General features: G+C 45.0%; 1 protein-coding gene across 3 annotated transcripts in view; it reads right to left on the minus strand.

Annotated features, from left to right (window-relative positions):
• NAV2 (neuron navigator 2) overlaps positions 1 to 12,477 on the minus strand; it is a 395,678-nt gene that overhangs the window by 205,211 nt on the left and 177,990 nt on the right. For all 3 annotated transcript variants that reach the window (XM_049617765.1, XM_049617772.1, XM_049617756.1), the window contains one exon: positions 7,212 to 7,378. In XM_049617765.1, the coding sequence (XP_049473722.1) occupies positions 7,212 to 7,378 (167 nt within the window). The remainder of the gene's footprint in view (positions 1 to 7,211; positions 7,379 to 12,477) is intronic.

Raw genomic sequence — 12,477 nt, forward strand, 5'->3', positions numbered from 1 at the left:
GCATATGGGCAATTTACATACACTGTGTCAGAGTGGAACAATATTACTGTTTAAGGTGTTATTTGGGAGACTGGTACCACGTGTTTAGGACTTTTCATCTATTCAATTAGACAATGTCAATCCTTCGTTTAGAACAAAAGGAAACGGGTGTGAAATACAAACTAAAACAATGAAACCTGCGTTTACCAAAGAGCGGTTGACCTCCACCTGCCCTGCTTGTGAAAGGGCACCATTAACAGACAGCAAATGAACGGACTCTACCACGTTTCGAACATTCAGAGCTCAGCAATTTTTTCACACCATGCAACGAAACCCACAGGTCAATAAGCTCCAGTTATTGGGAAATAAGAAGTCATAATACTTCATAGCTAGATGTCTGCAATTGGTAGAGACAACAAAGACAAAACGTGAATTGTGCTATGCAAAAAAAGAGAATGCTTCACATCTGACTTTCTACCATCATTTGGGCTAGGGCAGACTGATGCCACTCCACAGATAAATCAACTGGATCTCTGAGAGGTAAGCTGACCTACTGTGGGAGAAGGATTGACAAAATCTCTTCCCCTTCTGCATGAGAATTTAACCTTCAGTTTACCTTGTAACTCTGTTCCCCTGGAAACTTGATAAAGATAGAATGCCAGCTATGTTACTAAGCAACACTCCTCCTGGTAAAAATGACCCTTGGTAGTTAAACCACATCTGGACTGAGAAGGGCTATAAATGGAGTATAAACACCTCTTGGGGGACACCATCATTTTAGGTTTCTCTACGTACTGTGACTACTAATCAGACCTCATCCTTGCAGGAACCGTAGAAGTTAGTTGGGCATACTGTGTATTTACGAGAGATCTTGGCTCCCACGAAGCATGTGGCCCTTATGCTAGAGTGACTCTTGCACCTGCCCTGCGGGAGTCTTGTAGCCTCACACCTGAGTGGTCCCATAGGTGGGAGGAGGCAGTGACAGCATCTGGGTGGCTATGCAGCAAACCCCTGGTACAGGACCATGCCTATGGGAGAGAAACACTTTCCCTGCCAGCAACCTGTGATTCCTGTCTACATCCTGAGGAGGACAGTGCCATGTGGGGTTCATGGTGGTCCTAAGGGGGATCCTGAGCAGATGCCCCGGTGAGCACTACACTTGCCCCAAAAGCCACACTTCTGGGAAGTATTGGAAGGCCAGAGCTCAAACTTAATTGTCTGCTTCAGTGTAAAGTCTTTCTCTGTTTATTTGCAGGCTCTAAACCTTCCCCTACTTTCCCCCAAACTCCCGCCAAGATAACTATATTCTGGCCCAAGAGACTGGCGCAGCTTCTCAAATACTTGCTAGGCTTTTTTTTCCTCCCAGTGCCAGGTGTGAGGTCGCTTTTCGCTGGTCACTTTTAATTCATCCTGCTTGCCCAGCCTCAACAGCTGATCTAACAGTTCACTGATTCCATTTCCAGATGATCCCCCCTGAGACTCCTTTAAATTCAGCGATACCTCCTCAGTTCAAATCTTTTTAAACTGGCTTTTTTTTTTTTTTTTTTTTCCTCAGACAATTAAGGCTTCTGCTCAGAGGGTCAAGGCGACCTCACGGTTGATTCCCAACCAGAGAGGATGGAGCATGGACAGGCATGCGAGCTCTCCCTGGTCCAGGACTGCCCTGCAACTGCTGGGGTCTCCTGATGGCCAAGGGAAGCCTCACCCCACCGCTGAAATGATCTTGTAGACATTTCCCTCTACAGGTCTTCCATAGGACAAAAGTTTACTAACACAGTGACCCCAGCAGATGTCCTGTTGGATTAACACCTGGACCCAAACAGTGGGATGAGTCACTCCTTCCCAGCCTCCCGCTCTCTTTCCGTGAAAATCTGGAGCTAGAAATCACTGCACATGCTATCACTCCTCGGAAGTCCTCCTGGAGCCTTCCTGATTAAGCCCCTCTTTTTCCTCATGGCTTTGAAGGAATCTCTCTTACAGGACTTGTGAGCACCCCCCCGCCCCTGGGGTTGTGAGCCCTGGAAACTCTGAATCTGTGTCTCAGTCCCTTCAGTCATGATGACAAGCCCAAGGCTGGACATAAGCAGTGACAAGATGAACAAATGAAAGAAACAACCTGAAACGGGAACACCCAACCGTATGCTTTTCTGTGTGATGTGGACCACTGAATTAATCCCATGTAACCTGTAATTTTATGCCAGAATCCTGGTTAATGGCAGGCCATGGGCAACTTCTTCACAGTTCTCTCTCCCAATAATTAACTCAGATAAATAACTTACTTTGCCAACCATAAAGTGACAAGTTTACAGAGATTCTAAATCAATGGCTCCAGTGTTACTCAGCCAAGATATAGTGCTGAAGGCTATAAAACTCTGTCTCCACCCCTGTCTGGCTCTTCTTTTCTACTCATGACAGCAGAGAGTGAACAAGAGGGAGAAAATGACATAGGATGAAGTCCAGGGGAGGGAACCTATGAGAGAGCACTTAGAGGGCTCCCATTAGACAAGGCCAAGGGGCCAGGGAAAACAAGCATTCATACCTCACAGTGGCTTAGGGACGGATGACCTCAGATTCACTTTACAGAAGGGGAAACCGAGGCCCAGAGAAATTAAGCATCTTTTTTTAAAATTTTTTTTAATGTTTATTTATTTTTGAGACAGAGACAGAGCTCGGGCAGGGAGGGTCAGAGAGAGAGAGAGGGAGACACAGAATCCGAATCAGGCTCCAGGCTCTGAGCTGTCAGCACAGAGCCCGATGAGGGGCTCGAACCCACAGACGGTGAGATCATGGCCTGAGCTGAAGTCGGATGCCCAACCGATTGAGCCACCCAGGCACCCCGAGAAATTAAGCATCTTGAGTGAGGCCACACTAGTTGGCAGGCAGCTTGATCTCAAACCCAAGTGCTTTCTGTACATGCCAAAGTCTGTCCATGTCACTAGTCATAACTCATAGCAAGGCGGCAGTTAAAAGGGCCAGTTGTTAGCAAAGGATCTTGTTATTTCAGCTTACTGTAACCCGCCTTATTTCAAAGGCAGTATTTTTTGTCCAAGAGAGTGAAAACAAGTGCGTAGGGAAACTGACCTCTCACACGTTGCTGATGGGAACAGACGTAGGTATAACCTTTTGGAAGCAAAATCTGGCAATGTTAAAACACCTGCAAAATGTGTATACCCTTAAATGAAATGGTATACACATGCAAAAAAGACATGAGGATGTTAATTTCAGTACTATTTATAATACCAAAGAATTAGAGGTGGCTCAGCCGGTTAAGCGTCTGACTTTAGCTCAGGTCATGATCTCACAGTTCATGAGTTCGAGCCCTGCGTCGGGCTCTGTGCTGACAGCTCAGAGCCTGGAGCCTACTTCTGATTCTGTATCTCCCTCTCTCTGCGCCTCCCCTGCTCGTGCTCTAAGAATAAACAAACATTAAAAAGTTTTTTTAAATTAAAAAAAAAGAATTGGAAGCAACCAAAATGAAAGTAGTTAGGAATATTAAAGTGAATTTATGCGATGGAGTCCTATGCAACTATTATAAAGAGAGAATAAACTATAAAAAGGTTGTCCATGATTGGTTGATTTCATTTACAAGACTTTAAGTCACATACAATGTATGTCAGAGTGTCTGTGTACAGAGTTCCTGTAACAATTAAATTATTACTTACAAAGCCCTTAGAACAGTACTTGGCAAATATTAAACAGTAGGAAAAATTTATCAAAACGTGATAGTATATGCATAAAGAAAATACAGAAGAATATAAGTGATAAACAGGGGCTAATTCTGAGAGCAGGGGTTATGCAGGGTTCTCTTTCAATAAATTTATGCTGTTTAAAAATTTTTTACATGACGATTTTTATCACGAAAATATAATAAACATACACTTTCTCTAAAATGAAGAAAACCATATTATTCAGGAGAGACCATCTTCCATTTGCACAGAATTTAGTTTAGGAATAGTAAATATTTCAAATTCATAGGATGGACCAAATACTTTAGAAATGTATTTGATTTCTGGCAGTGCTAACCCATCCAGAGGATGTAAGTGAGGGGATGGAAGGAAAAGATAATGTCACCAATGTTGAAAATGACAGCTCTTTCCTCTTCCTGAAAAGCTGTGATTCTGGTCTGGAGCCGTAGGGCCAAGGGAGGAAGCGAGGAGCCGCCCTATTCCAGGCCATCCCTCAACAGATCCGCAGGGGAACCTGCTCACAGCATCCCGCGGGCAAAGCAAGGTGCCTCACTGCTGCCCCCTGCAGGAGTGAGTGGGGGAAGCCAAAGACGAACCTAACCACGCTAGTGAAAACTGCCCAACTAGCAGCTTTTCCTACAGGCTAAGGATTTGTAGACTTTCCTCCAAACCTCACAAATTCCTGGGATTTACACACCAACCGTGCACTTGGTCACTTCATGGACTAAGCCAATACAGTGTGTGTGTGTGTGTGTGTGTGTGTGTGTGTGTGTGTCCCTAGACTTTTTCCCCACTGTGAAGTATTTTATATATCTATTCTTCTTCTGTTTCACATCTCAGTCGATTGCTCAGTTGAATACTGAAAATATAAGTATTTTCTAGATCTATTACTCTTCTTCTGTTTCACATCTCAGTTGATCAGAACTAAATTCAGCGATGATGGCAGGAAGGCATTCGCTTCTTTGGACGTGATTTTCGGAGGAATCTTTCAGTTATTTCCTCACAAAGGATTAAGTGCTCCAGGGCTTTGGAAAAGCTGCCTGTTATAATTTCCTTTTATTCCTTTTTATCCTTTTAAAAAATCAAGACTAAGTGTTGAAATATTTTTGTCATATGTTGGAAGAGTAGTGAATTTCTTGTTCCCCTTTCTGGTGGGATCAGATCAACTCCTAGAAGAATCCCTGGTCCAATGGGTCACATGTACAAGCCTACGAAATGGGTTACCTGAGAGAAAATGCCAGCATGCAATGCGATCAAGGCCTGTCCGACTCATAAGACAGCTTCGAGAAGGATAGGTCATGAGATTATATTGTGGACTTTAACTCATCTGAAAGCAGTCCATACCTCAACTACAGCACCCACCACACTGAGCTACAACGTATCTGCTCACTAGTGTGCACCTCTCCAGGACCTGTCAAGATGAGGGATGCTACCCTGAGCACCCGAAAACCTGCTGTGCCTCTCGATGGCCAGGTGGGGGAGCCACTTCTCCCACCACATGGTCCATGCTGCATGGAGCTGGCTACCTCATAGGCTGCCATCAAGGTCAGATTCAACAGAGGACACAGGGACTGTGAGAAAGGAGGAGGAAATACAAAAGCCTCTTTAGGTACAATTGTGCTGTCCCTTTACCTCAGAATGGTGGGGAAAGTATTAGAATAAAAACTACCCGGGTCTGCCGAAGCCTGCTTGACCTAAGCTCTCCAGGCTAGGAGAGGGATCATAAATGCACTCTCCCATGCACCTGGAGCCCCGGTCAGTTATTTTTATCATTCTGGGAGGGAATCCTTAGGGGATTTTGTGAGTCCCAGCTCACAAGATATTCTCACACTTACTACCTCGCTCGATCCTCCCAGGAGACAGGACAGAGCTCGAGTTCAAACCCAGGACTCAAACCTTGATCCGAATTCCAGTGCTCAATTACCAGAGAGGGCAAGTTACTAAATCCCAATTAGCCTCAGTTCTTTTATCTGTAAAATTGGGTTAATGATATTTACCACACAGAATGTTTGTGAAGACCAAGTAACACAGTGAAAATCAAAGTCCCCGGCAAATGATACTTATTTTTATTTATTTTTTTATTTAGAGAGAGAGAGAGAGCGCACACGCACGCATGCGAGGGGAGACTAGGGGCAGAGAGGGAAACAGAATTTTTAGCAGGCTCCATACTCAGTGCAGAGCCCGACGTGGGGCTCGATCCCACAACACTAGGCTCATGACCTGAGCCAAAATCAAGAGTCTGACACTTAACCAACTGAGCCACCCAGGTGCCTCTTAAACACACTTTTAAGAAGACCATACTTTTGAAAGGAACATGTTTGGCTATGGTTGAAGAGAAGAAAAGGAGGGGAGGGGAAGGAGGTAGAAAGAGGGAAAAAGATGACAAATGATTTTCTTAAGGCAGGAGCCAAGGACTGGATCACAAAGAATTTGTCTGGTTGAGACCTCCCACTGCTGGCCGCAGAGTTTCCAATGCCCTGATGCAAAACTTTGTGCCATATATAGGTCAGCCATACCAAACCTCCCTTCCTATTTTCTCAAGTATGCTAGCTGAGGGTAGGGCAGAAACCAAGCTCCACTAAATGAAACCATCCCGGGCTAGAGGGTAGGTCCAGGAGCCTCGGATCTCGTTCACAGTGGGAAGGCTGCCCAGGCTCCTGGAACACTTTCAGAGTGGGAGGCAGCTCTCCTGAGTCTCGGGGGAGTTGAGGGGCACATCTAGGACAACTCTTACTGTAGAAAATGCTTCCAAGAGATCTGGGCACATCACCCCCACCAAGAAGTCTAGACCACTTAGCTTGGGAGGAATGAAGGAGGGCTCTGCTTCTGACTGTACAATCTTCTAAGCTCAGTTTCTCCAAGGTCTCACAAGACACAGACTGAAGCAAACAAATGTCTCCAAGGTCTCACGAGACACAGACTGAAGCAAGCAAATGTTTGTTTCACCATCTTCTGTGCAATAGCCCCCACACAGCTACTCACCTCTTCCCCCATCCTAAGATCTCAGGGCTATGTAGAGCAAAAAGTCATATCCTCTTTTGGTAAAAGTTACATCATCGGAACACTAAGAATAATGTTGCATATTCCTCATATGTAGCCAAGATATTCATTTACACAACCCACATTTCTGCCTTTTTCAAAGGGTGAAAATTCCCTTGTTCTTAACTTCCCTCATATCACTTTTAATGGGTAGAAAGCTTATCAGGTCACAAAACGCACACTCCGAGAACCTTGCATTTCTGGAAAACCATCTATCATACAGAGCACGTTCTGTGACAGTTTACTTTCAAGTTGTAAATGCTATATTGCTTCTCTCTGTAGCCAGGTGTCTTCCGGGTCCCTACTGAAACAAATACTCCTGCTGGCAACCATGAACCTATTTCCACCACTTTATTAATGCCTCTGCTAGCAAAGTTCCTGCCAGCCAAGTATGTCCTGTGGCCCATGCTATTTGCAACCTTGTTCCCAACCCTAGCAAACTCGCCCAAAGGAACTGGATCTGTATACAGGAAAATGCCAAAAAGGACCCTCAAGAAGTTGACTTACCTTTCTCGTGGCTGCTTGGCGGTGGTGGTGGAAGTGGGGAGGTGACCGGTTTGGACTTGTCATAGTTGTTAAAGCTCTGGCTGCGTCGGTTGTTGGCAGTGGTTGACCCTCCACGCGTTTTGGCTTCACTGCCTGCAGTGGATACCCTTGCAGTAGGACCTGGAAGCCTAAAATGCAAAAGCAACAGGAAAATGGATTCAGTCTCAGGAGAACAGCAGTGTCTCAGAAGAAGGAACTGCAACCATGCAGGAGGTAGAGGAAACCATTCAAGACATTGGGCCTGTGGAGATTTGCCAGTCAAAAAATTCAATGGAACTACCACAAACATCTAGGCTACTAATGACCCCAGCAAAGTCCAACAGCTAAACATGAGTTTTCCTTTGAGCAAAGAGAAATTCGGAAGGAAAAGTAAATGAACATGTTTGCTGATTAAAAAATATGAAGTTTATCTTCCTTTTTCTCTTGAATGAGTAATTTATTTTTCAATAGGGTCAAACCATGTCAACTCTAAGTGTGGAACATAAGGGCCTATTAAGACTTTAAACTTTTTTACCTTCTGCGTACATCTCTTCTAGTAGGTATTAATATGGCCATAATCCATATTAATAACAATGCCATAATCCAGGGTTGCAGTATCAAGAAAATGACGTAATTTATAATAGAGAACCGTTAGCACTCAGGACCCAATACAACTGCAACAAGAAAACTTACGGCCTGGATGAAAACATGTGTTCAGACATACATTCTCCCTCAACACCTGACAACCTGTCCCTGTAGGTATTATTTAGAGGCTGAAGCCCAGCTTCTCTGCACAGCAGACAGAAAAAAATCATACGTTCTTTCTGTAGAATAAGCAGGAATCTATTAACCTAAGGACAAACATACACCTTCTCTTAAGTAAAGTACCTCATTTAGAGTGGCTTGGGAAATAAAGTTAGTGGACATTTTTGTAATATGTCTACAGGTCTTACGGCCTCCTCCCCAGAGTTAAGGGTAAGACTCCCTCAGAATTTTGGGTCAGAGAGTACTAAGCAGGCTGTTTCTAATCGTTAAAAACAGAAAGGGGAACAAATAATGAAATCTTTAGTTATATCTTTCAGCTAAAACCCACTTAGCTGTTTAAAAGCCACTGGAACCTCCGCTGACTAGCAAAAGATCTAGTGAGAAGTCTGAATTTTCAACCCATAAAGCTTTCAACTTTCTCTCCCCATTGCAAATCTGTAAGCGCCAAAGTCGTCTGCAGTCTGGAAGCATTTTAGATATAAGCAGGCGATCACTTTAAACTTTTTTCTTGCTGGCTGAGCAAGAAAGATGGTTGTAGAATAAACAGAGAACATGAGCTGGTGAGAGAAGACTGTAAAATTTATACAGTTAGGAAGGTGGCCCAATTCCCTGACTGGGAGCTAGGAGGGAAGGAAGGGGCTGAGTTCTCTCCCCTAACAAGAGGCAGAGGGAAGTGCACTTTCCACTGCACTAGGACGATTTGCCCCTTTTACCCCATCTTGTTTTGGAGAAAAGATTCACCCCACATAGACAGGCAAAGAGTGGGGTATAAAGCCAGCATCTATATTTGGGTGCCAGATGTGGCCAGCACAACTGAACAAGGAGGCCCGGCAAGGGGATTTTGGTACCTCTTGGTTCTGCCTTTAATACAAATGGCATCCCAAGAGCCCTCCAGGTCAGTGTTAGCTGAGTACTCAGAGCCAATGGCAGAGCTTCTGCAGATACAGACATGGGGTCCTCTGGGCTGGACTCCTTTAACCCAGCTATAGTCTGCAGAGCCTTAATGCCCACAGACAGGCCTGGGAAAGAATTATAGACTTCTTTCAAGATGATGTCACAGCAATAGTATTATGTGGAACAGGGTAACAGGCCATAGCATTCTACTTCAGTAGGGAATTTGCAAGAAGTAGGTAAGCAAAAAGCAACAAGAAGGGAAAACAGGCTTCCTTTTGAAGTTGCTGCAGAGCTCCCACTGCCCCAACTCAGGGGTCTCCAGGGCCTCTATGGAAATAAGATGGATCAAAGCATAGGATGGGATGGGTACAACCTTGAATTGGGTAGGCAATCTGGTCCTCTGTGAGGCAGCATGGAGTAATGGATAAAATAAGGACTTTTCCCACACACAGAACACTGGACCAGTCTTATAATTTCTCCAAGATTCATGTTCCAGATCAGATAACTTTGGAATAATAATAAACTATCCAATGGGATAGTTGTTCATTTGAAATGGAGCTTAATGTCGGGCCTGTTGTGAGTATTCAATTCCTGTTAGTTTCCCCTTCTCATCCTCTCTGTTGAGCATAAATTTATAAATGAGTTGGGCATTGTCATAAAGGAAACACGCTTTGGTACAAAAAAGAATCAGACAAAATAATGAAGGACATTGATGGATCTAGATGAAAGTATCAGAAGAAAGCAGACAAAAATCAACATACACAAGACAGAGATCTACATTTTCAAAGAGGTAAGCCAGGCTTTGGCAGATGGTACTTATTTCCCTAAGAAACATTCCAGAAGAGGAACTGCTCTATGGAGGAACATTCCAGAAGAGGAAGATCTATGACTAAGACCTTCTACTTAGGGCATCTCCGAGCCATCTGTAGGCCCCATTCCCCCAGAGTGAAACATTCCTGGTCTTGGATCAATAAGCTAGTTCTGGTCTCTCCTGGGTCGTCGTCATCAGATTCTCTTCACTGGGTCAGGACCTAAAGGTACACCTTGGATGAGAGTGGCATAGCCATCAAGCGGCTACAGGGTTGAACCAAGTTTTCTAGGATTTCAAGAAGGACTTCTTGAAGGCTTTGAGGGCAGCTGACAAGGAAAAGAATGGTTGGCACATACTTAGCAAGGGCCACCACAAAGTTCAAGCCAACTCATGTCATCTTCTACCCCCATCACTTTTACACTGTAGTCAGCTCAGCAACCTGAACTTGACCAAATGGGAAGACGGGGTGGAGACCAAGTAATTTCTCCCAAGTTTCAGTGGGTGTCTATAACAACACAATGCTTTACAATGTGAGTTGTGAATGGGCTTGAGTAGTTGCTTGCTCCAAAGCAAGCCCCCTCCATCCCTCTGAAATTTTCAACAAAGTATGCCTGAGACACAAAGGCCATGAATGTGTGGTGGGTAGGAAGTAAGAAAAAAGGCTTCTTTGGATCCACCCATGAGGGAACCAAAATATTATTTGTGAGTCAAACTACCAAATTGATTCAGGCTGAATTATAAGTATAGGATTTCAAATGTTTCACTTCAAAGACAATGCTGACCTTGAGGACCTTGCTGACCATGAGCAATCAATGGGGCATGACTTTCCGCAGGTTGAAGGAGAGTTTTCCACGGTGTGAATGTTTATGCCCCCCTTCACATTCATATGTTGAAATCCTAATGTCTAGTGTGGTGGTGTTAGGACGTGGGGGACTTTGGGAGGTGATCAGGTCATTACACAGAGCCCTCATGAATGAAATTAATGACCTTATAAAAGACAGTCCAGAATGCTGGCTGGGCCCAGGTAGGGATGGAGTGAGAAGTCAGCAGTCTGCAACCTGGAAGTCAGCACTCACCAGAACCTGGCAAGGCTGGCATCTTGATCTTGGACTTCCAGCTTCCAGAAATGTGAGTGACAAATTTCTGTTGTGTATCAGCCACTGAGTCTGTGGTATTTCACTGTGGCAGCCCAAAAAAAGACAGGGTTCTAGACCGATCTCATCTAGATCTTAGGGTAAGGCTGATTGATCCTAGAAAACATCTAAATTACCCATGTATTGATAAAAGAATATGCAAAGGTCAGAAGTAATTCAAAGAAGGAAAATGATAACCTTGGAGGTTGGTGGGATGGTCAGGGAAGGTTCCAGATAGACGTGACCCCAGAGCAAGGTGCCATGTGGAATGGAAATGTGCGTGGAGAACAAGAAGGTACGGAGTCATGGAGAGACGCAGAGGTCTCCGGCAGAGGGAAGCCTATAAAAAAAAAAGTGCAGAAGGAGGGTCTGGTGTGTGCTGGGGAGTGGGAGGACAGACTGGGAGGAAAGGAGGCTGGAGAAGCAGGCAGGGCCAGAATAGAGAGGCCCTAGTATGTTGCAGTATGAATCTGGACTTTTTCCTGCTCTCAGGCAATGAGTCATAAATTAGGGAGGCTGGGAGCAGTATCTTCTAGTTCACGGTAACGCAGACCTCAGGCTCTCCTGCTCATGTTCTCCAGTTCATAACTGTTAACATCCTGATGCATCACAGGAACTTCTATCAAGTCCCAGCCTGGAAACAGCTGCTGTCTGTACTTTAGGATCCTTTGCAGAAGAGGTGGGTCTCGCTTATGTGGAACAGCCATGGGTAAAACAGACGATGCCCAAGGTGCCTGCCTCAGTGAAGAAAAGCAGGGAGAGGGGAGCACATCAAGTCAACCTGTATCATTTATGGTGCCAGAAGAGTTCCAAGGCTCCTGTGCAAGCACAACTCCACTTCTCAAGACCATTCCTTGTTCCAAACGTAGTTACGAAATGACAGAGGACACAGATGGGTTCTTTGAAACATACACGTGTCGTATCAAAAGAATAAGTTTAAGGGAAGTGGCATAAAAGAGAGGCAGAAGAGAAATCCTGCTGCTATTGAAGCCGTGGTCAATTTCTCCAACAAGTGTAGAGCCGAGCAGGCAGGGTGGTAAATTGTCATTCTCGGCACATGACCTCGCAGTACATCCCGGCTCCACGCGCTGTGTGTGCTGATGGGAGGAAAGCTGTTTTTCCCCTGCAAAACCACTTCAAAGGCCGGGAGAAGATGGCCCTCCCAGGGGGAATGGCAGCTTGTGTGCACATGCTTGGGACCTCAGGTGGCAGGCATTGTGATGGGAGATGCTTTCTGCCAGAGGAGATTATTAAATGTTGAATCTCTCATCTCCATGGCCTCTGCTTTTCAGCAGCTGGACAAAGAGGACAGAAGTAACAGTCCCATTGCTTCCTCTCCACGAGATGGTCATGTGATCAACTCTGTGGGGTTTTGCTGGAGACAGGTGGTCTGGTGGCCCTCCCTGGCCCAGATCAATCCCAAACACCAACCTCACTGTATCTGCTAGTTATGGTGTATAGACCAGATATCAAAGGACTGGAAATGACTTTATTTAATCCATATATCATTATGAGTGAGGCAGCACTACCCTGTTTTGCTGGTAAGCAAACACAGGCTCCTGGAGAATAAAGACTTTACCCAGGTTACGTGGTAAGTGATGAAGATGGGCTTTCACTAGGTTTGACTAGCTGCACTCCCAGCCAC

The sequence above is a fragment of the Panthera uncia genome, chromosome D1, assembly GCF_023721935.1.
Source record: "Panthera uncia isolate 11264 chromosome D1, Puncia_PCG_1.0, whole genome shotgun sequence".
Lineage (NCBI taxonomy): Eukaryota > Metazoa > Chordata > Mammalia > Carnivora > Felidae > Panthera > Panthera uncia.